The 24,384-nt window shown below is 40.1% G+C and overlaps 2 protein-coding genes across 4 annotated transcripts in view; both read right to left on the bottom strand.

The window, feature by feature from the left end:
• The window catches only part of LOC311505207 (apoptosis-stimulating of p53 protein 1-like), a 46,344-nt gene extending 34,661 nt beyond the window's left edge, over positions 1-11,683 (bottom strand). The window contains exon 1 of the mRNA XM_084568651.1: positions 11,539-11,683. Coding sequence (XP_084424777.1) covers positions 11,539-11,547 — 9 coding nt within the window. The 5' untranslated portion in view covers positions 11,548-11,683. The remainder of the gene's footprint in view (positions 1-11,538) is intronic.
• Positions 11,684-14,262: 2,579 nt separating this feature from the next.
• Positions 14,263-21,268, bottom strand: LOC311505037 (protein tyrosine phosphatase type IVA 2-like). Of its 3 annotated transcripts, none has more exons than XM_084568436.1 (8): positions 21,183-21,268; positions 20,266-20,405; positions 20,038-20,166; positions 18,536-19,213; positions 18,351-18,443; positions 17,773-17,903; positions 16,722-16,796; positions 14,263-16,574 (listed from the first exon to the last, which is right to left on the bottom strand). In XM_084568436.1, the coding sequence occupies exons 4-8, from the start codon at positions 18,629-18,631 to the stop codon at positions 16,463-16,465; spliced, it is 507 nt and encodes a 168-aa protein (XP_084424562.1). In that variant the 5' UTR covers positions 18,632-19,213; positions 20,038-20,166; positions 20,266-20,405; positions 21,183-21,268; the 3' UTR covers positions 14,263-16,462. The 3 variants fall into 3 exon arrangements, with proteins under 3 accessions (XP_084424562.1, XP_084424560.1, XP_084424561.1); XM_084568434.1 differs by having other exon boundaries at positions 20,041-20,166; XM_084568435.1 differs by having other exon boundaries at positions 20,041-20,166; positions 20,266-20,402; positions 21,183-21,264.
• Between the last annotated feature and the right edge of the window lie 3,116 nt (positions 21,269-24,384).

The raw sequence follows: 24,384 nt of genomic DNA, 5'->3' as shown, positions 1-24,384 counted from the left end.
CGTTCTGATATAATTTATCTTTTCGTACATCACAACAACCTGCTGATTTAATAGGGGATTTTAGCGTTTTTATACCCAATGTATACACAAAAACACACAATTCTATGAACCGTGGTTAGGTTAAATCAGAGCAACAGGGTAAATTATACTATAATTTTGAAGGCTCTATCACTGTAAAGGTTTAACACCTTGACTTGGTTTCAGTTTATTATTCTTATTAACATATGAAGCATGAGCAGGAGAGAAATGATCCCCCCTGAAATCATTTTGTGATCAAATCCCCTAGAGTCTGCGGTCAAAAGATTAAAATAGCAATCGGAAAAGGACATCCTGTGTTATCAGCTGTGATGTCACCGGTGATGTCATATCAGATAGTCAGTCAGCAGTTGAAAGATAAATTTAGGGTAATCTGGGATAGGAGCGCACAGAGACTCTGAAACACACACAGATACAGATTTTAATCTCAATGTTGCTTTTTCTAGCTCTCTCTCTCACACACACACACACAAATACACACTGTACCCCATCTACGTACTACAGGATGCACAGACATACACTTAAAATATATATTGTACACTAATCCAGGGTATTCTACACACCTGTCCCAGATCATGTGAAGTAATCTGTGGTTGCATGCAGACGGACTCAGCAGGGACACATTCACTAAAGCTAGGATTAGACACACACACTGACACGCATATACCGTACAAATGCATGCAGACCCTAAAACCCTGCTAACACAGTAGGGGTTATCTCTAGTCCTGCAATATATTTAGAGCAGGCTAATCATAGCGTCATGTTTCCTGTGGTCAAAAACATCACAGTGTTGGCAGGGATGAAAGGGCATTTTAGAATCAAATCATCCAGAGTGGTTTTGTCATTGGAAGCAGATATCAGTGAAATATTAACCAAAACATTCACCCTAACCGGAGCACAGACACACATTTGGTGACAGCTGAAAATATGTGAGCAAACACCAATACGGATCCCCTGAAGAAAAAGGTTATTTAGTTCTAACTTAGGCAGGAGTTCTTTAGATACCTTGAAAGAGATGCAAGTGCAGGTTACTGTGGCTTTAAACTGAGGCCGCTGCAGAAGTATCTACAGACTAATATCACTGAGGGCTGCTACGTGCTGTCCCGAGCTCCCATTAAAAAAGAGTCACCTTCTCTTATGAAATACTATTGAAATTTTGTCCTCATGGTTTCATTATCTAAATCATTGAGATTGAGAGTAATGTTTTGGGGCTTCACTGGCTTGACTGTTGAGCGACTGAGGCAGGATGTCAAGGATGGGGCAGCCCAGGAGGGTCATTGATCTGTTGAGTCGTTTGCTCCTTATTTTGATTCTGTTGCCATTAAAAAAAATGAAATCCCAATTAATCGCATTATTTCCATAGTAGATTCTGCTTGCTTTTCACAGCAATACTGCTGCTATGATCACTTCCAAATTTCCCAAATTATGGTCTGTGCCAAGGTCATAATAAAAGAACACGTGTGTTAAACACACATTAAAAAAAAATAATGTATGTGTTAAAAATTATTTGCGCTAACCTATTAATGTCTTAATTTCAGCAGTCCTAGTTATATACCGGCATTTATTCTTTGGTCCAGTAGGCTAGTTTTGGTTGTTTATTAGCTTAATCTACTCCATTTTTAGATCTCCTTAATTATGGTATGCCGTTCCCTCTGCTCTACATATCTGCAAGGCTCCAACGAGTGAAAGTGGTGTAGATCATAAATCCATCTGGCTCCACTGCAAACCAACGGGTGGCATCACTGCCTGCTTCATCCTTCTTTACATACAATCTGTGGTTCTCATTTTTTCTAAATGCTGCACATTGTCTTGTGTTTCTTCGGTTTGCACTGTGTTTCCTTAAGTTGTAGTCTGTTGAGGGCCGCCAGCGCCAGCCATACTAAACAGATGGGTTAAGCACAGTGCATGGGGTTGTGCAGAGTTGAGTGAGTACAAAGCAGTGTCTTGTGTGACATCCTGCATGAAAATTTGGAATTCTCCAAATTGGAACGTAAACACGAGTTGACACGTACATCAGAAAGCTTTTTTTTTTTTATCACTGAACTAAAGCTGTACCACACATTGTCCTCACAGAATCCCTTGCCTGGCATTTATAAAGTTTGATTGAACACATTGACTAGAAATGTGATAAATGTCTCCACCAATAAATCCACCACATATTCCGTTTGTGTATAGGACATGTAAAACAATCTACCCTAATGAGTGTTTTAATCTGCGAAGTGCAAGCGACTATCCGATAAAAACAACAGAAAAGCAGGGGGGCATTCTCCAGGGTCATCCTCCTGTCATTTAAAGGGCAGTCATTTAAAGGGGGCCTGTTATGCTTATTTCCTGCTCTTTATTTGCTCCTTAATTGTAAAAGTGAAATAAGCCACGAGAAAATAGTTATCTTTATGTTTAGAAACCCAATCTGCTGTTTTCTCTCACTTCAGATATCCAATATGGCCACAACAGAGTAGACCCTCTATAGATAGCCCTGGCTATATAGGTCAAAAGCAGACCAAAATTCACAATTAGGCCAAAATACTGAAGACACAGACGGATGGCTCCTTCAGATTCTTCCACAGCAAACTAACTATGATAACATGGAGCATGTTTATCTCTACCGTATCTGTATGGAATGGTGCTTAAGAAATAAAGTAAACCATAACAGATTTATAGTACGGGATGATTAATAAACTCATTAGTACGCACTAAGTCTCTGATAATTTGAGGTCAACTTCTTTCAACTTGTTAGCGAGCAACAGTACAGAGATAGACAGAGAGAGAGAGAGAGGGGCAGATTAAGTTGTGGTTCTTAAAATGCCTCCGGTGCTGAATAGAGTGACTCCTGCTATTTTTGGCATTACAGGGAAAAGAGACAGTCAGAGAGGAAGTCTGCAGTAGAAAACATCGATGCTCATGTTATTAATTGCTCAGTGGCATTTCAACACGGGGTGTCAATTTTAGAGGGGTGGGGGAAGGATGGCACGGTGGTTGGCATGCGTTCTCTCAAATGCGACTCTGTCCCCGTGCCACAGCAGAACACTAAAGTACAGTAAACTCAAATCTGGTCTTTATGTCAATCCTGATGAGTCTACCGAGCCTCTTACTGTAATGTTAATTTGACCAACTGTGTTTCTAAAACAATTTTGACATAAGTAAACCAAACCCACACTACTTTTTTTGTGAAAGGCGCACATTTCATGCTATTTTTTGCTTTGACTCAACTATATATCAGACTGTATTTAAAGTGTTAAAAAAAATAACTGTGTCACTAAAGAAAAACTGTTCTCGGTCTCACTCACCCATTGTTTGCTTGTCCTGCTTTTGACCTTCTTCTTCTTCCTGCATTTATTCAGTTTGAGGTTTTTAGACAGAACCACCAGTCGCTCCAACACAAGCCCCAAAAAGCGTCTCATTGGGAAACCATCGCCCAAAGGCACACGCGGCGGTGCGCGGACGTACGCGTCTCTGAGCGCATGTGTGTGCGCGTTCGAGCCGGTGACAGATAATTAACGGTGTCACACAGAGAAAGTGGTGCCTTTGTAGGTGACAGTGTGTTTGAAATATGTGAGTGGGTGTGCGTGAGCCCGGGCAGGGAATATAGGAGAGTGTCTCATTGAGGGAGGGAGGGAGTCGGCTTTCAGTAAATGTGAGGAGAGGGAGAGGGGGTGAGTTGGAGAGGATGAGGGGAGATAAGAAAGAGAATGAGGACGCTTTTTCTGCCCCTGTTCCCCATGTCCCCTATGTCCCCTTTTTTCGTCAGTAGGAGAAGACTGTGAGACTAGTCTGAAGTTGTTTTTTATCAACTTGATATAATCCTCTGATATGACGGAGGTGCTTCTGTTTCTTTAGAACATACAGACAATGACTGAGTCAAAGTGTGAGTCTATTGGGAGGGTTTTACTCATCAGGGTTGGGTTAGGGTCAGGGGCTGTAGGTGTTTAGTATTATTATTGGAATTTTTAAACATGAAAATTGTCACTTCAATTCACTTCAGTCAGTTTGATTATTAGCTATGTACATTAGCTTGTCCTTATAGAAACAGTGTTAAATACTAAAGACTATAAAAAGAATATTCAGACGTTGTTTTCTTTATATTTTAAGCAGTGCACTCGGTAGGCATCTATGTTTTTTTGAAAATCATTTAATTGCGTTCAATCCAATATATTTCTAAATGTTAATATATGAGTAGGGATATAATTATTTTATTTACATTGGAAATGTAAATACGTTGGATTGGATATAGGCTGAAATGGGAACAAAACTGTGCTGCGGGACATACTGCTGCCGTTAGTGAGGCAGAAAAGTGACTGCAAATAAAATCAATGCCAGATTTATTCTTGTTCTTTGTTTGCACAATAATAAATCTGCCTCATCTGCTTTGCTGATTCAGCCACTCCAGTATTATTCAAATTAAACAGATCTGTTCTGTACTCATCTAGGATCAACTCTTCCAACTCTTCCTTCTGAGTTCTAAGAAATATGAGCGTATTTTTCAGTCAAAATAAGCTTGATAAGTACTAAATGAACACATAACGGTCTATCACAAGATTATCCACTGGAATAGTAATTTCCCTCAGCTTCACTCACTTCATGATAACATCCAGCATGTGACAACTGTATAGTCCTAAAAAAAGTCCCAGACGTTACGTTGCCCAAACTTTTTTTATAGCTCCAAGTGCAGCAGAGCTGGAGCCGCTCAGGTCACTGAGGGTCAGGACTGACAGCTTCACTTAAAAAATCATCAGCAACACAATACTAAAACACAGTGTGGCCCTTTGTTCAAGTAAACTTCCAGTGTTACTCTAAAACTGATGACCTATAAGATATTGAATACAAATATTATGATTACAGTAATTCTCATGTCTGATGACTACATTGTTGGAAAGAGTAACTTCCACTTGTCTGTTATTGCATCACTGCGCACTCTTGACTTTCCAAAACCCAGAGACTAAAACCTCCAGAGTGGTGGCAAGGAAAAATCTTGAGCAGGAGATCCCAGCTCATATAAAGAATGGATAGAGCCAGCATTTGAACTATTTATTGTAGAACAGCTTAGTGTGTTCTCATATAGTTACTTGCATAAGAATAAACGGGAACACAGGGGCATAAGTCTATGTCACTGACAATAGTAGTTCTAATACACGTGAGTAGGCTATTAAGTACAGGAATGAACACTGGGTATGTTGGTGAAGCCAGACAGATGAGAAACATGTAGCTCTGTAGATCATGCAGCTCAAAGCGAGACAAAAGAGTAGCTAAAGATAAGCGTAAATGACTTCTAAATTAGATAAAACACGTAAACGATCTGCTATTATGACCTCGGCCAGCACCATTGTTTGGGAAATAAGAAAGAATTCGGTGCATCAGTAACGCTGTGGAAAGCAAGAAGAGTCTAAAGTATAGTCGCAGCAAATACTTATATCCTTTGGAAGGGAAGTAATATGCCCTGCAGCATCAAAACTGCCAAAAATCCCCCCAAAAAGCTGAGTAAGGATGCAAGTAAAGAAAAAACAAGAAATGGATAAAGCTACTGATCTTCTGAGCAGGAGGTTAAGCTGTAAAACCCAGCCAGATGTTTCTACTGACAAAAACAAAGTTATCTGCATTTACTGTCCACATCTCATCTCTGAGCTGCTGAGAGATGAGATGTGGATAAGGGTAACTCAAACTTGAAAAGTATCTCTTTCAGGTGCATTTAAAGCAGATATAAGAATGTGGGAATAATTAGAATTATTGTCCATTAACTATGGGAATCATGCGATTCATCGCGATTAAACATTTAGTTTATACAGTATCTGTACTGTTTGAACAGTTTGAATTGTGGTGTGGAGTGAGGCTGTCCAGCTCCAGCAGTGGTAAAAGCCAGGGGAGCAGAGATTAGAGAGGCTACGCTGATACACTGCAGCATGACTGCTCTGTCCCGCACAGGAAAACGCGCACAGAAAGGACACAGAAGGTGCATTGGCAGAAGAGCTGTGCCCCCCCTTTCTCTCTCTCTCTCTCTCTCTCTCTGTCTGTCACACATACACAAGGTCACATGTTGGGTGCATGTGCTTCAAATACACACACTAACACACTCTGTCTCCACTACATCTATTAGAGCAGGCAGAAAATCAGTGGCCAGTTCAGAGGAAGCGGGGCGTTACATTAATATGCACCGTGTATCTGCTGACTAAAGTGATCAGCACGGCATCGTCAACACAGCATCTTGTTCACAAACACACCGCCATAAATCTTCAGCACAAATGAGGTGTCATGTGGACCTGATTGATATTTATGCCCCACAATCCTTTTCAGCTGCTTCATGGAGACCAAACTGACATAACCCAGACTATGTCAAGCCTGACAAACTGATCAAAAAGTTATATTGAGCTATTTTAAAGTGGTGAACAGTGTCAGTCATCACGAGAGCTATGATTAACATGCAATCATAGAAGAAGCAGTATTTTCCTACATGACAGAAGTGTCTGTGACTGGCATTATTTATTATCAAGACACTCAGGGGGAACTATGATGTACTGATTGTGTGGGTGAGTGTACAGAAACCCAGACTCTTATAAACAAAATGTTCTTCCAAGTTCTTTTAACGAACAGCACTGTACTTTCACCTACTACACAGAACGTAACCACATAACAGATAATCAGACTCTGTCTAACACACTAACCAGAGCCAAGTCAGATAGTTTTCTGGCTGTCCATCATTTTGAACATTTTTGTTTTCATCTACAGTTCAAGAGAATGTACAGCAAATTGACTACAGTGCATGTGTGTGTTCTTGTTTTTATTAAACTGAGGGGGCCAAGAATAATAATGTTTTCCTTGTGAGTCCATTTTCTTTTTGGGGTTAAAACCTGTTAAGACCTGCTTTTAGAATAAAGGTTACAATTAGGTTATGATTAGGGGCTAGTGAATGCATTATTCATTGGAAAGTCCTTTCAAAGATAGAGGAACGTGTTTGTACGTGTGTGTCCGGCCACTTAGGCCTGACACCAAGTTCCCCAGCTGTCACCAGCTGTCCACTCAAAGGACAAATGCACATAATATGCTCATCATTTAGAGTTATGGGCCGGAGCAGTAACTTTGTACAGTCTCCTGACTGTCTGTTACCTGACAACGACACCTATCCAAAGAAAAAAAAGTTGTCCATTGACGAACTTTAGAGGTTATTTTGTTACAAACTGACAGTCTCACTGTGTTCCCCTGCTTCCAGTCTTAGCCACACTAAAAGGGTTTGCACGCCAAGTCAGTGTTTATCATCCAAAATTGTTTAGAAGAGAATACCGCTATTGAAAATCTATTTGATTGTGGAAACTGGTGGTCTTCTCTTAAATGCATGTTTCCAGTATTGTTAGCAGTGATCATTTGCCAACAATACTGGATAATTTGACTGGATAATTTGAGAAGTGAAACTCTCGCTGCTCTTGACATTTTCTCAGGATTCATTTTCTTTTTGGACCATGAAATCCTCAATGCCTGACAACTCCATTTCGTCTAATTCTGCACAACATTCATTCATTCATTCATCTTCTATACCCGCTTAGTCCTGTTAAGGGTCGCGGGGGTCTGCTGGAGCCTATCCCAGCTGTCAATTCTGCACAACAGAATAATAAAATGTATTGTACTCAGTGTGCAATTCAATTTACTGTATATGGTCTTGACATGTGAAGACCTTAAGCCAAGACCTGTTGGCTTTCTCTCATCTCTCTGCAAGAAAGTAAATAACTACACTTCCCAGAATGACACTAGTCCTTTAAAGCTGAAAGAAACAGCAATACATAGAGTAAAACAGAATGATTTCAACAATCATTTCAGCACTGTCTTTAGTGACTACTCTGTGTCAGCGGTGTCCATCATTGCAGATATGTCTGTGTTGTGTAATCAAAAGTAATATTAGTAGCTGGGATGGTGACATTTGGGTGGATGTGGATTATGTAACAGATGTGGTTAGATGATGTTTGGGCTGCTTTAGCTTTAAATTTTGAATGATGATGGACTGTGTTGGGATCTGGGGATGTATTGTGCTTATACCTGCTCTAGCAACCATTCAAGGAGAGGAGACCCTCTGGGAGAGAAGGTTTTCAGTCTGTGCCATTTGTCTCAGTTTTTTTTTTTTTCTTCCTGTCCTGCCCATTGTCTTAGCTCTTCCTATTCGGTTCGCTGCATTTCCTACAATTGCTTCAGTTCTTGGTGTACACCCAGACAGACTCTTACTGGCCTTAAGACCTAAATGAACTCAGGAAGATGCTCAGATAAAGATGAATCATGGCAGGATAAATCAGCAAATATGTGTGTGTGAAGGGAAGGGACAACTGCCATTTAAATACTACTCATGTGGACATTTTTTAGGCAGCAGCCCATCAACCAAAATTATGAAAGTATAGCACACAGAGGATATAATAGTCCCGACATCCTGTGTCTCCAGTGAAGCAACTTCAAGTAGCATCTGCTAATGGACTGTAAGAATGTACAAGATTAAATACAGAGTCATAATCTGTATGTAGTAGCACTCACTGAAGACAGACTTGGTGGTATGTCAACCCTGACAACTGAAACAAAGCCTTAACGGAGCAAATAAATACAAGGGAGCAACGGCCGTCGTGCTATGAATGAAGATTATGGATGAAAACAAGCACGACTGCAAAGAAATACATCTGTGTGTGTGCAGTGGACCACAGTGACAGCTGAAGGTGATTTGCGTTCCAGACACCCCAAGCCCTGCAGCCCACACCCGAACACACACACATCAGTCAGTACCGTCTCTATAGGAACTGCATGTGACCAGTTAAACACTGGCTTCCTGCTCGGTGAAAAGGAAACAACCATCACGCTTGGGAGCCAGTATATTTTAATACCTAGCGTGTGTCGATAAATTGTTCAGTTTCATGGTTTACTACAAAATCAACCTTTCACATGTTGGAGTTAAGTTAATCAGTTAAGGTTGCAACATTTTAGTTGGTTTAAATCTTTCATAAAGATCATTCGAACTGTATCATCAACATTAATATTACAGGACATAAAGTAGTTTGTTTTGCTAAATGTTAACATTGTACTATATACTATTTAGTGCTGACAATCTATGAATCTATGACAGAGAGAGATAAAATGCTAATACTGAAATGCTACATTTTATGGTCAATACAAATATGCACACAACTATAACTACATTAATAACTACAAATCAAGCCTTCATAGACTCAAAGAAAGTAGCTAATGTTTGTGTTTCTCTATTTTGCTTTGTTAATGTTCATTGATAAAGACAACTTGAGTTTTGAGTTAGCTAGTAGAAGTAGCACAAGAAGATTTCTTAATTTGTTTTCTTTTGATAGCTAATGTCACTGCTCACGAGTCATAAACATGGGAACCTTAAGCGACTATTTCACAGATTAGCCCCAGTACTACCTGGTATTAAAGGAAATGAAGGTAGTGACAGTGGAACTGCCAGCTCTCTACCCAGGAAAATATGTGCTGGCTGTTCAACATTTCAGAAGAAGTTGCCAGATGATATCAGGCTCTGTTTTGCATTTGCTGCATCAATCATGTGAGCTGTTTCAGAGGCACGAGGACAAAGCCATGAGAAGAGCTGTGCGAAAAAGTCAATACATTCCCTCGGCATACTAAATAATCAAATGTGCTTGTTGATAGCACCTTTAGGCAAATACTCTCACAAGGACTGTGAGTTATAAAGCTGTGAACTGTAGTGGAAGAGTGGCACAAACTGAAACTCCATGGACTTTGGGTCAAAGGATAAAAAAAAAAGCCTGAATCAGATATCGATATTCAGAGTGAAGTCAAGGGTCAAGGTAGAAGTTTTCTGTTTCTCTGTTCTCTCTCTCTCTCTCTCTCTCTCTCTCTCTCTCTCTCTCTCTCTCTCTGCAGCAAACACATCTCTATATCTTCAGTGTATTGTCTGGAGCTGACAGCCGCCCAACCCTGCCACAAAGAGGTGTAGTGTTTTCTGCATTTGTGTGTGAGAAAGAGAGAGAGACATGGCAACTGAGAAAGGAAGGATAAAAAGGAAACAGGAATGCTAATGATACATGATGGCGGGTTGACACTTTCTCTGTTTTTTGTATGTACAGAAAAAATGTATCTACAAGACATGTTTCAATGTAACAGTGTACAATGTAGTATAACGTACAACAATGTACAACAATGCAAAACCTGCGGATTTAACACTGAACATTTTGTTTGTGAGATCCAGTGGTTCGCCTCAACAGTGATGCATGAAAGCGTTTCCAGTGTTCAGGATGAATAAATGACAACTACGAAAGTGAGTGAACAAGTGTGGGTGAGTAAATGGGCAACACATGCACAACAGCATATGCGTTGTTTGTGCAACTGTGTTAAGAGTGTTCCATACACACTCACAGGCACACACTGAAGTGCCGACAAACACAGCATGGCCTCTGCTCAAGACCATGACTCCTTGACTTATATGAAGGAAGCAATACCTATGCGTTACCTGCGTGTATATTGGACTCCACTGGAACATTTATCATCAAATGTTTGAAACCAATATACAGTACGCTGGCCATTACAGTATTTTCAATCTGAATATACGCATACGTGATAATGCAAGCTACAAAAGCTGTTATTTATTATAGCCAATAAATGTACCAAAATCTCTAACCTTTATTGTGTTGCCTTGCTGATAATGGGCGACAACTGCTCGATTTCTCGTAATTTTGCATGTTTGCATTCGCATGCTTATTCATTTAAAAATGTACCTGTAGCCTATACAACTGTAACAATTTCTGGTCAATTATTATTTGTTTTACTTTTTGCCATAAACAATTGTTAAATCACATAATGTATTGTTTTGGGAGATAAACAGAGTGAAACAAACAAAAAAAAGCAATATAGAAAACTAGTAAAAACCTAAATCCAGTAATTACGCTATCATCACTAGCTAGTTAAGACTAGCAGTTAGCATTAGCTTTAAGGCTAGCTGTTAGCGTTAGCTTTGGACATTTGTCCTTTTATTATAATTAAAAACTAATAGTTAAGCAAATTCCACGAACGAAGCCATCCCAAATTATTAATATTTTTACTTATTTTGCTACACAACTTAAATTTGTCAATAGCTAAAAAGCACAATGGAAATAAAAGTGACAGCAGTTAAATACAGTACTCCTGCTAAACGCTAATTAGCCTAGCTAAGCACTGGTCTTAGCGGCTTGAGTCATCAATGTCAAATAATACTTAAAACTGTATAGAAATACTTGAAATATTAAAGCTTTTTTATATATAATATATATTTATATAATGACCAAACCAAAACGTTATAGCTACTGTTTTTTTAGTTTTTTAATGTCAGTGACTATTATTAGTATTAATGTTTAAATTCAAGGCTTTTTAAGTTATGCAGCTGTCTCCCAGTTTCACTTCTGTCTCAGACTGACTGTGACTGCTCTGCGCCTTTGTACGGAGGTTAGGAGTGTTTCTGGTTTAAAAGGTGGCTAAACTCACATCCTGTTGGATTCATTTGGGACAAACACATCAATGAAAACTCACCGGCAACATTCCTGCTGGTCAGCCCGATAGTCCTCCTGTCCCGTCAGAAAAACAACTTTCTTCTCCTTACTTTTCCTCCTCCGCTCGTTTACGCGCGTATTTTATATCTTTTCCTCTACTTTCAGATACTTTTCCATGCATTCAAGTCCTCGTCCTCCTCCTTCTTCTCTCTCTCTGCGACTCCAGCCAGATTTCCAGATGCTAAGCAAACCTAAAACTCCAGCTCCTCTCTACTTTCCTCTTTCAATCCCTCCCTCTTCCTTCCTCTCTCCCCGTCACACACTCACACACTCAGCTGTTAGACCCACAAGGGAAATGCAGCTGGATATTTAAAAAAAAAAACAAAAAAAAAACATGGAAACATCCGTTGTAGTCTCATTATGAAAATTTCACTGATTGCATCCTTTGATCAGCAGCGGGCGGTCCTCTGGTGTGTTCTGCAGGGTGAACTGGGTCACGATCATCCCTCCCATCTGGCCCCGGTCTACTCCTCCTCCTCTTCCTTCTTCTCCCCCTAGGTCTCCTCCTCCTCTTCCTCACAATAAAGACCCTATAGGTTCGATAAAACATGTAGCAAAAGTAGCAAGTGGGACATTGGCCACTGTAATAATCCATACTATTGTCCATAACATGTTATATCGTGTAACTTTGAGTAAGAGCGCCCTCTCTCGGCTGAATGAGCAACAAAAAAACTTTAACGCTAGAATTTATGGTGTTGTTCAAGCAGGGTGCCCTTATTATATTTCTAATATACTGCTATTGAGACACATGAACTTAAAAAAACAAAAAAACAAAAACCGTATTTAGGTACTTCACTTAAATAAAAGTACTACTTTCACACTGTGAAATACTGTGAGTACGTGAAAAAGTTTGCAAAAGTAACGTGAGTAAAAGTATGTGGATATAATCAGAAAATGTGCCCAATATATCAAAATAAAAGCACCTGAAGCCAAAGAGTTTGACTTTTACTGTGTGCATTTTAAATCCATGATATTTAATTTTATTTGTAAAAAATTATTTCAGTGTCTGCAAGTTACCCAGAGCCTAAACTCATTGTCTTGTCCAAGAGGAAAATCACCATGAGAAATGGTTAATTTATTAATACATTAAAGCATCAGATTTTATAAGAACATCTTCTGTGACCAAAAATCTTATTTGTAAAGGTGTCAGATAACAGTTTATAAAGTACAATATTTTCATTGTTCCAGTCATAACTGGCTCCCAGAAATGGAAGTACTCAGTAAAATTTGTAGATTCACAAACAATGTATAGTTAAATAAAGTGGCTCATGTAGTGCTTGTGGCTCTCATTTTTTCTTTCCATAAACAGCAGAATTTCAACCAAGATTCTCATTTTCTTTCCTTATAGCCATCAATCTCTAAATGAAAATGAAAGAAATATAAAGCTATTGACTCTATAGACACTAAACACACTCCCATGGTCGTGTAGCTCACAACGAGCTCTTCATAGCCGTCATGACTTCAGCGGATTATCATAGAGCTGCTGCTGCCGAGGATGTTGTATGTGCACGTTTGTCCTCAGTGTTACGAGCTCTCACTTTAAAGTCGTAATTTACAAACCATAAAAACACGGAACCGTACTTTACAGCAATAACTTTGCCGGATTTTGTTTTATGATGAACTTTAGGTGTTTATCAGTGAAATTATTTTTTTTGTGATGTGCTTCACCTTGAGTGCAGTCATAAATTCACAGTTCAAAAACCACTGAAAGTGTCTTCTCTACTTTATAACCTCAGTGCAAATGACTTGATTATGAAGAGAGGCATGGGACAGGATGTTACTGCCCTCTACTGTCTGTGGGAGCTGCCAACACTCAGGCAGATAATCCCTGTGAACTTCACCTCTGGATTTTATTTACTTCTCTGGTATAGCAGCTGCTCAGTGTATTTGATTCAGTCTAGCATAACAGTTAGTTGTATATTAACTGAAAGCACAGACATACAGTTATGGCTTACCTTTTGATGATGAGTGACTAGTTTTAGATCCACCGAGCTGAAATGAATAAAACGTATCCAATAGTCCCGCCATAAATAAAAATAAATACATTTTAATGTAATATTCAGCTTGTCGTCCCTTGTATGGAAGGCAGGCAGCGTTTTCTCTACATCTCTTTCTTCCTTCTATACATGCTCAAGTCTCAAACCCAGTTTGTGGATATCTATTGTATTTGTTCACTGTGGCCCTTTTGGTCAAGGTTACTTCCTGTGCATGCGTGTTGTCAGGTCAGTCAATAAAAAAACCAATCAACCTTCAATCATCCGTCTCCATGTGACGCTGCGCTTCCAGTCCGACAGCCACATTCACGCAGCATCACCACAGCCAGAGGCAAGCTCACACGCGGAGAGTTCACAGAGTTTAGGCTCAGCTTCGCACTGGCCAGCATCCTTTCACAGTCCGATCACGGTGACCTGGAACTGCTGCAGAAGCAGAACTGAGTGAGGCTGAATTACAAAAAAAAACGAAAGAAAAGAGGATCCACTGATATAAAGGGTCCTGACTTTTCATTACTGGACATCATTATTATCAAGATACGTATATATCCATGTATTTAAGAATTTGGAGTAAAGCGGCCTTTGCTTTGAAATTATTTCAAGAATTCGGTCAGTATTAAGCAAATATACAACACTGACTTACACACTGAACTGGATTATGTTAGGTTGAAACACCCGCTGTTGTGCTATAACAAACAATCAAAAAGCAACAGTTACAGTACTAAACACTTTAATTTTCCAAGATTGACTAATAGATTTTTTTTTTCTCCATCAGACGGACATTGCACAAAGAGACAATCAATAAATAAATAAATAAATAACAGGTACAAACAGATACAGTTGACAAGAGAAAGGAAACAAGAACCTATAAAAAAAATAATAACATCACAAAGACCAAGATCTCACGAACACAGCAGCTGACCGAAGAAATAGCCGGAGATAAACAACAACTACGGCCACTAAGGTTTCAGTTGCAGCCATGTTGGATCCACAGACACAGGAACACACCAAGTATTTGACAGATTGTCCTATTAATTAGTGAAAAGTGGGGCACCAAAATTATCACATCGCATTACTGAGAAATGCCTTCTTCTTTTGTTAAATGCTATGTTAAAGGCAGCATCCACACTAACATTTTTATTTTTTTGCTTAATCTCTGTCCAGATGAGTGTTTTAGTGTAATCTCATTTTACACTATCTCCTGAAAACACGTGGCGCTCCATGTTTAGGGCTGATGACGCCGCTGGACACGGTAACAGTCGCAAATCGCTTGAATAATAGCTTACACAAAAAAATGCAAAATTTAACTGCACAACAGCTACTAACATAGACAACAAAGTCGACCACACTTGCAATTCATCCTTTATAGTGGATTAACCACTGAGAAGTGTCACATGAAGGGGGATGTGAAAAATCGATTGGAAGCAAACACCGGTCGTCGGCCGTCAGTTTTAAAAGTCTCGATTTCTTCTTATCCAGACTAAAATGCAACTCTGGAGTTTTCAAACTAAAACGGCGTTTGTAAAAGTCACAGTTTTAGGGTTCAGAAATGCTGGAGTAGACTGAATACTGAGGAGAAATGTAGCAGATGTTAAGCCTTTCAAATCTAAAATGTATCAGTGTGGATGTAGCCTAATAGTAAATCCTCTTCTACCGTCCAACTGTGCATCCAGGACTGTTATCATGCAGATTACCACCCAATATAATCTATGCTTAACAGTCAGCAGGAGGATTACGATCTGATAGTGTATACTGCCATCGCTCATCACTGTGTATCATAAAGTATACAGGTATATGTATATAGAGATTTTAATTGCGTTGTTAATGATTGAAAGCTAACAGAATAATCTACCAAAATATTTAAGTGTTCCTTTGTTAATACATTCACCAACTGCGCTTTAACTTGTTGGTTCACTGGCATTGGTGACATTATGACGGTCAGCGCCGAACACTTACAGCCAACACAGGTTCTTGCTCTAGAGAAGCAGCCTACGACTCTGCTCTGGGACATATATTACAGGTAGGTAAATTTTACTCTTGTTTGATAAACTATGTCTCACATTTGCATCAAACTGAGGACACATTCCTCATGCTCATCTCTTTAATAATACAAGTTTTCTGACTTGTCAAAATTCTTTGTCACGTGCGCCTCGATCTTGCTGCAGGACATTGGTTTGGTCAGTGTGGATGGATTGAAATAAATAAATGAACACGTTTTAGCGCCACTGTGAGGACTGTTGTGCAATAACTCAGCACTACTCTGAATGTACATATTGTCAGCTTTTTTTTGAGTATTTTTAATGTTGCACCTTAGAATGAATATCAAGCTGCAGAGTACAGAAGAATGAGTCGACTGTCAAACTCACCACGTCTACAGATGCTACATTGATCATAATGTCTGATCCCAAAGTAAAGAGTTTGAAAGAGCAACTTGCAGGTTAGCAACTCAAGTGAATTAATGAGTGTCTCTAGGTGGACTAAAGTAACAGCTTTTTGTCCTTATACCGGCCGATAAAGACACAGCCAGGCTAGGCCAATGTTAACTATATAAATAGGAATTTACAGCCTGCACAAACGAGCCAGGAAATATAACTTAAAAAATAGCAAAAGAGGTCAATTCACTCACATTCATTATAGTGTAACTGGACACATTGATTATAAATGACGTATTTAACTAAAATTTCAGCCTGCAAGTTGCTCTTTAGTCCAACAATCTTCACTTGTAACAGTAAACAGTGAGAGGTTGAACTTTGGAGTAATTGTTTTGAATTTTTACAGACAAACAAGCTTTTAATTCTGTCTGACTTTAATTCAAATAAAGAGTATTCCTGGGTATTTTGCTACATGTTTGGGTGAGGTTACAAATCAAGGAACAGAAACAAAAACTTCTAACGCCTTCACTTCTTAAAATTCCTACTGTAGGCAGCAGCTCTGTCCGTTGGCATCTTTGGAGCGCAGACACAGTTTGGGCTTGTAGTTCTCCAGGTAAACCAGCTGCTTGGCGTTCAGTGCTCCACGACGCTTCCTGGGAAAATAAAGGAGACACGATGCTCAAAAAAAAGACGGAATACTCAAGAAGTGAGCGATAGATGTGTGGACAGTTAAAAGGGCAGAGCGAAATGTGGCATATGAAAGGAAGCAATACAAAGGAACAACCAGAGCTGGTACTCACTGTCTTATTAAGTGCACTGCATCTTCATACTCCATCCCACACTCAATTAGAGCCAGGGCAACCAACACAGGAGCTCTGAGGACAAGCAAGTACAAAAGTCAGGTCACGTCTAAGTCATACAGCTCTCACAGACAGTACTTTCACTCTAGCTTTCTTCTCTATCAAGTGAAGGCTTCTTTACTGTGGTAAAAGTCGCACTCATCGATCTGAAGCAGTGCTCCCAGATTGCCCGGTGAGACGAGCTGATTTGGAGCTTTTATGATTAAAGGCACAATAATCAGTCAAAATCAGTCAAACAAAATACGACATAAACAGACTGGTTTGTTTTTTTTTAGTAAAGTTTAGGGGGAAAAAAACATGAGCACACAGTGTAAAGTTATGGACACGCCAAGAAGAACTATTGACAGTGTGGGCCGACTGTGACGTTGTCTCACATCGCCCGGATGAATAGGTTGCACTGGAATACCCTGCACAGACTAGAGCCAACGGCCAGCTGACACATGCATTCATTTGCCAGTTCATTAGAAGCACTAATGAAAACAAATGAAATCTAATAACAGTCCTGCATTTCTTTAAAATAACAGAGAGCTGTTGATTCAACTGTGTTTTCATTTTGGAGGCTGTGGATTGTTGTACTATTGAGTTGTACTGTGCTGTAATGTTTCTATTATTTTGACAATTCCATTTTAGTGAGTGTCTCATATCTGCAAGTGTGTGTACACTCCATGCTGCGTGAAAGCATATAACTCTTCGCTACAACTAACTAAACGAAGGCCACAGATGCTTAATGGTGGCCCAACACCAGCAAATGGCTGACCGTCGGCTTGGTGTGTCAAAGCTTTAACCAACAATGGAGGTTAAGTTAAAAGCAGATTACAGCAGCTAGTATTGTGCCTATTTAAAAGAGCCCTACATCAGAGCTTAATACACAGAGCTGAATAAACTGCCTGTACACTCCAGGTTTACGTAACAGATTGCTTGCAGATCTAAAATAAGCCCTTCACATGTAATAAACACTATATAGCAAATCGTGTTTCAGCTTCACACTGACCGTCCCAATCCAGCAACACAGTGCACAGCCACACAGGAGCCGGGCTCCTCTCTAAACTTTGCCTGCAGCAGGCTCAGCCAGTCATCAACCACCTGGTCTGGGGGGGCAGAGCCATCATCAAATGGCCAATCCTGGAAAAAAGATGGGGAGTCTTTATTGCAGACTAGACAACCTTTGTCGTTTTGTGATAGGTGGATCCAAGTCCACATTTAAGTTGTTGTATCGCTGAAGGATGAATCACTTTCTGCATCCAGAATGTTCTAGAAGTTGCTGCTCCTAAAATCAGTTTACAAAGAAAATGCAAAGGAAGCTCTATGGCTATGTTAATGGCTGGTTAACTTCCAGATCATTCAAACTTAACCAGCCAGAGTATGAAGTTCATAGCATTTTATCACTGTACTCTGTTAAACTGATCTAGGTTGTGTTTTTATTCAGATGTTTGGGCTGTGAGCAGGCTTAATCCTATAATGACAGAGATGTGGTTAGACAGTTAAGATCTGAGTCATGACCCATCTTTTGTCATTACTTAGATTAAAAATAAAAGACCAGCAGCACACCAATGTATACTCATCGCTTACCAGGACTTGTATGCCTTCTTGTTCCACTGGTGTCTTGTCATACGTAGCAGTGCACACCCTCACCAGGGTGTTAACTCCAAACGCCTTGAGATCCTACACATCAAAACACACTGAATTTACCACAACACAGCCCTCTCGTTCCTTCAGGATACGACAATAGACTGGGTAAATGAAACACGTGGTACCTCTATGAATCGTCCCAGTTGTACATTGGTGGGATTGTGCGTGATGAGGAACCTCAGGCAGTCGTAAGAAATCTCCACTGGAGCTGGTCGGTTCATTTTCAGGGTTGCCAATGAAGAATAAAGGCCAGAAAAGAACTGTGCTTCAAAGAATGGAGTAACAGAGAGTCTTCAAAAAAAAAAATAATAATAATTCTGGATGTTTAAAAAAGTTTTTTAAAAAAAGCTTCTATTAAAAGAAAAACTCTTCACGTTGATGAAAAATTTCTATTCCTTTGATAACAAAAAGTAAAACCTAAAGAAACTATTTTCTGGTAAAGAAGAAGGCAGAAAAAAAAAACTTTTCTTGGCAATAAAGGAAAAACTAAAATTGGCTTGGTTAAGAAAATAACTTAAAATCTAGCAGAATGAAGAGTGGTTAGAAGACACCCACAGTTCTGAAGAAAAAAAAAACCTGAGACAGAAAAAAGCTCTGTCTTTCCTTTCTATTACAACTGTTAGCCCATTCAGAGAAGACTTCTACAAATCCAGGCAGAAGAAGAAGAAAGGAAATGCAGGAAAGAAGAAGAGCAGAGAGGAAACTCCTGTGCTGAAACCAACGCCTCCACTTCTCCCCAGGACACGACGCAGGCTGAAGGTTGGCTTGTCTTCATATGGGTTGAACAGGGTGGCAGTAAGGACCTATGAGGACATGGAGATGCTTGTTTGTTGCTTCACTGCAATAAGCAAGCTTCACTAAAAGTTACGGTTTATTATAAAACGATCTTTCTTTCTACTGACCTATTTCAGCTGTGACTCTAATGTTAGCATGTTTCATCTGAAAACCAACTCTGCATAGATTATATTCAGATATTTATCTTTTCTTGGGCCAAGCTGTGTGGGCTGAGCCTGGTGTAGTTAGATTCAAGTAGTAACACACCATCTAGATTTCATTATGGGGCGTGTTTCAGCCGATGCCGACATAAAATGACCTCAGCATGCAATTGACTAGTCCTACAACCAATCAGAGCCAGTTTGGAGTAAATTAATTCAAGCTCAGATGACATGTATGACTACGTTGATGTTACCGTCCATCACTGCATAAGGTCCACCCAAACAATGGTCAGTGCTCGACAGAGCGACTCCAGACCAACAGAACTTTCTGGGTGGGTAAATCAGACTGGCTTCCCGACTAATGTCCTCCAAATGAGTATTTACATTTGACCATTGGGTATACTAATGAAGATAAATGCATTCTACTTGAATAGCTCTGCACTAAATCCCTTTCATGCTGAAAACCATAACTTTCATAAAGATAAGATTTTGTGCAGGACATTAAAATGCATTCATTGTCTCTTGGGTTCCTAATGAACTAGTTAGAGAGTATAGATAAATATTTATATCACCAGTGATACAGCATCTCTGCTCTCTACAATCCACTGATTTTAACTAAATGTTTCTTCGTTATATTCCTGAATTAAGACAAAAACAGCCTTAATGTCATGTACAGTGTGTGTGTTGCGCACCACCTGTGTGTGTGAATGGCAGTGATTGTGCCTAGCTGGTGTCTCCTGTTCACTTGTCCACAATAAGCAGCAGGTGCTGGGCTTGGCAAAACTCCCCTCCAAGCCTCGCAAACGCCATACATGTGCAGCCTGAGAGAGAGAGACACACAAAGTCATGATCAAGTGTGACCGTGTAGCTGCCAATTCACACTGTATCGACACACGGTGGTCTGTGCTGGGAGTACTCACTGTGCTGAGAGCTGAGGAGCTGGTTCATTGAGCGGACACAGGAGAATGTGACGGCTCCGGGATGTAGACACACCATTGATGATGATGCTGCTTTTTCTGGGTCCTGGCTGACAACGGCCCGCTAGCTTAGTGCTAACCTGCTGCGTAGAAGACAGCATGTTATTGTTACTCAGCTAGTGACTTCAGTGGCTCTAATATGTGTTTCTGGATGTAAGAGCTAGCGTATGCGTTGCTATTCCGCGTATATAAAGGCTAAACGACGGTTAAAATTACACACCTGGCAGCTTATATGAACATATATCAGAAGAAAATATTATATTTGACCAGAATGTACTTGGAGTTTAGCGTGACACTTTGCACAACGGCTCATTTCTAAGCTACGTTCAGTTAGCTAACGAAATTATGTCAAGGGTCAGATGTGACAGTAAAAAAAGAGCTAACTACACAGAACAACGTACAGTTTTTTTTGGAGCTCATTATTTATCTAATGAAATCACTGTTTACCTCAACGGCAGTAGCTGCTAAGAAAAGGGCTGTTTAACGTTGGCTTGTGATAACGTTAAATTACCAAACTGCTAGCTAGCCTAACCGATAAACCGATAAAGACATAAACTGTTACAACAAAGGTCATGACAACATGTTAGCACATGATTTAGACACCGACTCACTGGACTTAATCAACAGCGGCTAATGTCTGTAGCAGCTCCGCCAGCCAGGTCATGAAAAAAATCAGGTCAACAACCGTGTTCACGGAGTAAAAAGACAAGCTAACACTTCCAGGCTAAGAGCATCCGCCAGGTTTCAGCCAAATGACAGCGCAGTGCAAGTGACCTTGTTAACACGGGCAACGTTAGCTCGACTGCGGTGACAGCGACTGCATCGACGGTAGACACGAAGGATTAATGTTAAGTACTTACAAGACGCAGTAGTTTCGCGAAAAATCCAGACGCGTCTAATGACAGAGGAGAGTCTGAAAGGAAGACATGTTGAACAGAACTGTCAAGGTAGCCAGAATAACGACGCTACTTCCGGTTGCAAACCTTTGAAAATAAAACATATTTCCGGTGCGGGTAAGTGTGTCTGTGACTTGCAAACTTGACAAAAAATAAAACAATCAAAAACTGCAATGCCGCTTTTAACCCCACTATTATGTTGTTTTTCTTTGCATTTTTTTTATTTTACAAAATAGAAATCTGAATCTCACATTTTATTTATGTTAATGAAAATTGGACGTGAATTTTATATACATATTTACACTCCCCTCCGAAAGTATTGGAACAGTAAGGCAGATTCCTTTATTTTCGCTGTAGATCAAAAACATTTAGGTTTAACTTCAATAGAAGAATACAAGACAAGAGATCAACATTTCAGTTTTTATTTCCATCTAAAAGCTATATCTAAAAGCTTATTTCCATTTACATCTGGATCTGATACACACCTTAGTTACAACTTTGTAACCGAACACCAAATTTTTAGGCGAGCAAAAGTACTGGAACATATTAAAATAAAAAAACTGAATGAGACTCAGTATTTGGTAGCAAATCCTTTGCATGCAATAACCATCGACCCTGTGACTCATTGACATCATCAAACTATTGCATTCTTCTTTTGTGATGCTTTTCCAAGCTTATGGTGCGTTCTATTCAGTTGTTGTTTGTTTTGTGGGGTTACTCCCTTCAGTCTCTTTAGCAGGTAAAATGCATGCTCAATAGGGTTTAAGTCTGGAGGCTGACTTGGCCAGTCTAAAACTATCCACTTTTTACTCCTGGTGAACTCCTTTGTTGTTTTGGCAGTGTGTTTTGGGTCATTATCTTGCTGCATGATGAAGGATCTCCCAGTCAGTTTGGTTGCATCTTTTTTTGTTGGCAGATAAAATGTTTCTGCACACTTGTGAGTTCATTTTGCTGCTGCCATCACTGCTTACATTATTAATGAAGATTAATGAGCCTGTCCCAGAAGAATTCAATTTCAATCTTATTTATATAGCGTCAATAACAATACAAATCGTCTCAAGACGCTTTACAAAACCCGGCCTGAAACCCCCAGAGCAAGCCTGAAGGCGGCGGTGGCAAGGAAAAACTCCCTTTTAACAGGAAGAAACCTTGAGCAGAACCCAGCTCATATGGAGGGACCCATCTGCCTAAGGCCAGCTGGGTACAGACAGAAAAGACCACGAAAACAGATGTAGTATGGAAGCCATGGCATTACCGTCACCGTGTTTCACAGATGAGCTTGTATATTTGGGATCATGAGCAGATCATTTCGTTCTTCAAACTTTAGCCTTTCCATCACTTTGGTAAAGGTTAATCGTTGTGTCATCAGTGTGATGGTTCTGGTTTTGTTTCACCTGTGTTCGCGTTTTGAGTTTTGTTCATGTTTCTTGTCTTTCTGTTTCCTGTTTTATTTTAAGTTTTTGATTTCCTGTTGTATTACTCCCTGTGTTTCCCTCCTTTTTGATTAGGTAATTGGTTTCCTCCTTGTCTTCTGATTTGTGTCACCTGTGTCTCGTCACCCCTCTGTTCCTCGTGTGTGAATATATAGCCCTGCCTTCCCCTTTGTTCCTGTTTGCATCATTCTACTGTTTTTTACTCCCCTGTGTGTCACCAGTGCCCTCAGTGTTCCAAGTGCTTTTCGTCTCCAGTCTCATGTCACATTTTTGTCTTTTTGAGAGTTTTGATTTTTGTTCTTTGTGGTTTCCTGCTGTTTCAGCAGCGCTTTTGGTTACCTTTTTGTTTGATTAAACTCGGTTTTTGCCCACTTCTGCCTCCTCCCTCTTTGTCCTGCACTTGGTCCTATTTCCCCTGGAAAATCCATAACAATCAGTCCATACAACCATGCCCCAAATGTTTGAGGCTTATCTCTGTACCTTTTCATAGAGTTCATAGAGTGGTGTGACAGCTCACACCTGGAACTGAACGTCAGTAAAACCGAGGAGATGGTGGTGACTTATTCCAAGAAGCAGAGGGACCTGACTACAGCAGCCACCACCATCATCCATGGGAAGCCAGTGGAGCTGGTTGAGGAGTTCAGATATCTGGGCACCACCTTTGACAACCTGCTGAAATTCTCCTCCAACACCGAAGAGACCCTCAGAAGGTGCCGGCAACGTCTCTACCTCCTGAGGAAACTCATCTCCTTTGGAGTCAGCCAAGACATTCTGCAGACTTTTTATTACAGTTTTATTGAGAGCATCATCACCTTCTCAATAACCTGCTGGTTCCACTCCATCAGCCTCCACAACAGAAACCGACTGCAGAGCACTGTTTCGGTCTGCTCTAAGATCATCGGCCTGCCTGTAAGAACTCTATCACACATCCATGACCAACAGACACTCAACTTGGCAGTAAAAATCACCAAAGACCCCTCACACGTCCTCCACTCAGCGTTTCAGTGGCTTCCCTCTGGACAACGGCTCCGCTGCCCCGCCTGCAGAATTCAGGAGAAAAGCCACCTTCGTCCCCAAAGCCATCCTCCTCCATAACTTGTAAATCCATATTCCCTGTAACTACTGTTTACTGTTTACATTTGCACTTTAGTCATTTTACTTACACAGTCTGTTTACATTCTCCATGGATATTTTGGATAGTCATAACATTTATGGCATGGTAACTTGTATATACTTTGTACTTTGTATCTTGTTTCTGTTTTTTTGCACCTTAAAATGTCTGTACTTGCACGTTAAGCTGCTCACTTGTGCCTTAAATTGCCCCCGGGGACAAATAAAGTTTTCTGAATCCGAATCTGAATCTTTTGGCAAATTCCAGCCTGGCCTTCATATTCTTCTTGCTAATGAGTGGTTTGCATCTTCTGGTGAAGCCTTCTGCAAATAGTATATTGTGATTCATTCACTCCTGCCCTCTGGAGGTTGCTGCTGACGTCACTAACAGTTGGTTTAGGGGTTTCTTTCTTCTTCAGGACATTCCAAATGGTTGTAATGGCTTTGGCCAATGTTTGTGCAATGACTGATTAATTTTCTCTATGCTCTCAGTTTCACAATTGCTGTTCACCCATAGACAGCTAAATGGTTTTCAAGTTGGTTACACCTCTAAATCTGAAAGTGAGCGTAGCCATCCTACCCTATTTAGTTTGAGTAATCAGTGTAGGACACACCTGGGCAAC

This window comes from Chelon labrosus (assembly GCF_963514085.1).
Source record: "Chelon labrosus genome assembly, chromosome: 20".
NCBI classification, from domain to species: domain Eukaryota; kingdom Metazoa; phylum Chordata; class Actinopteri; order Mugiliformes; family Mugilidae; genus Chelon; species Chelon labrosus.
The sequence above is the reverse complement of the archived record's forward strand: the minus strand, read 5'-3'. Positions and strand labels throughout refer to the sequence as shown.

Coding starts and splice junctions, on each gene's coding strand:
- LOC311505037 (XM_084568436.1), bottom strand. CDS start 18,631: ATGAACCGACCAGCTCCAGTGGAGATTTCTTACGACTGCCTGAGGTTC. Junction 16,797..17,772: donor TGTGTTGCTGGATTGGGACG/GTCAGTGTGAAG, acceptor GCTTGTCCTCAG/AGCTCCTGTGTTGGTTGCCC. Junction 16,575..16,721: donor GCAGTGCACTTAATAAGACA/GTGAGTACCAGC, acceptor TTATTTTCCCAG/GAAGCGTCGTGGAGCACTGA.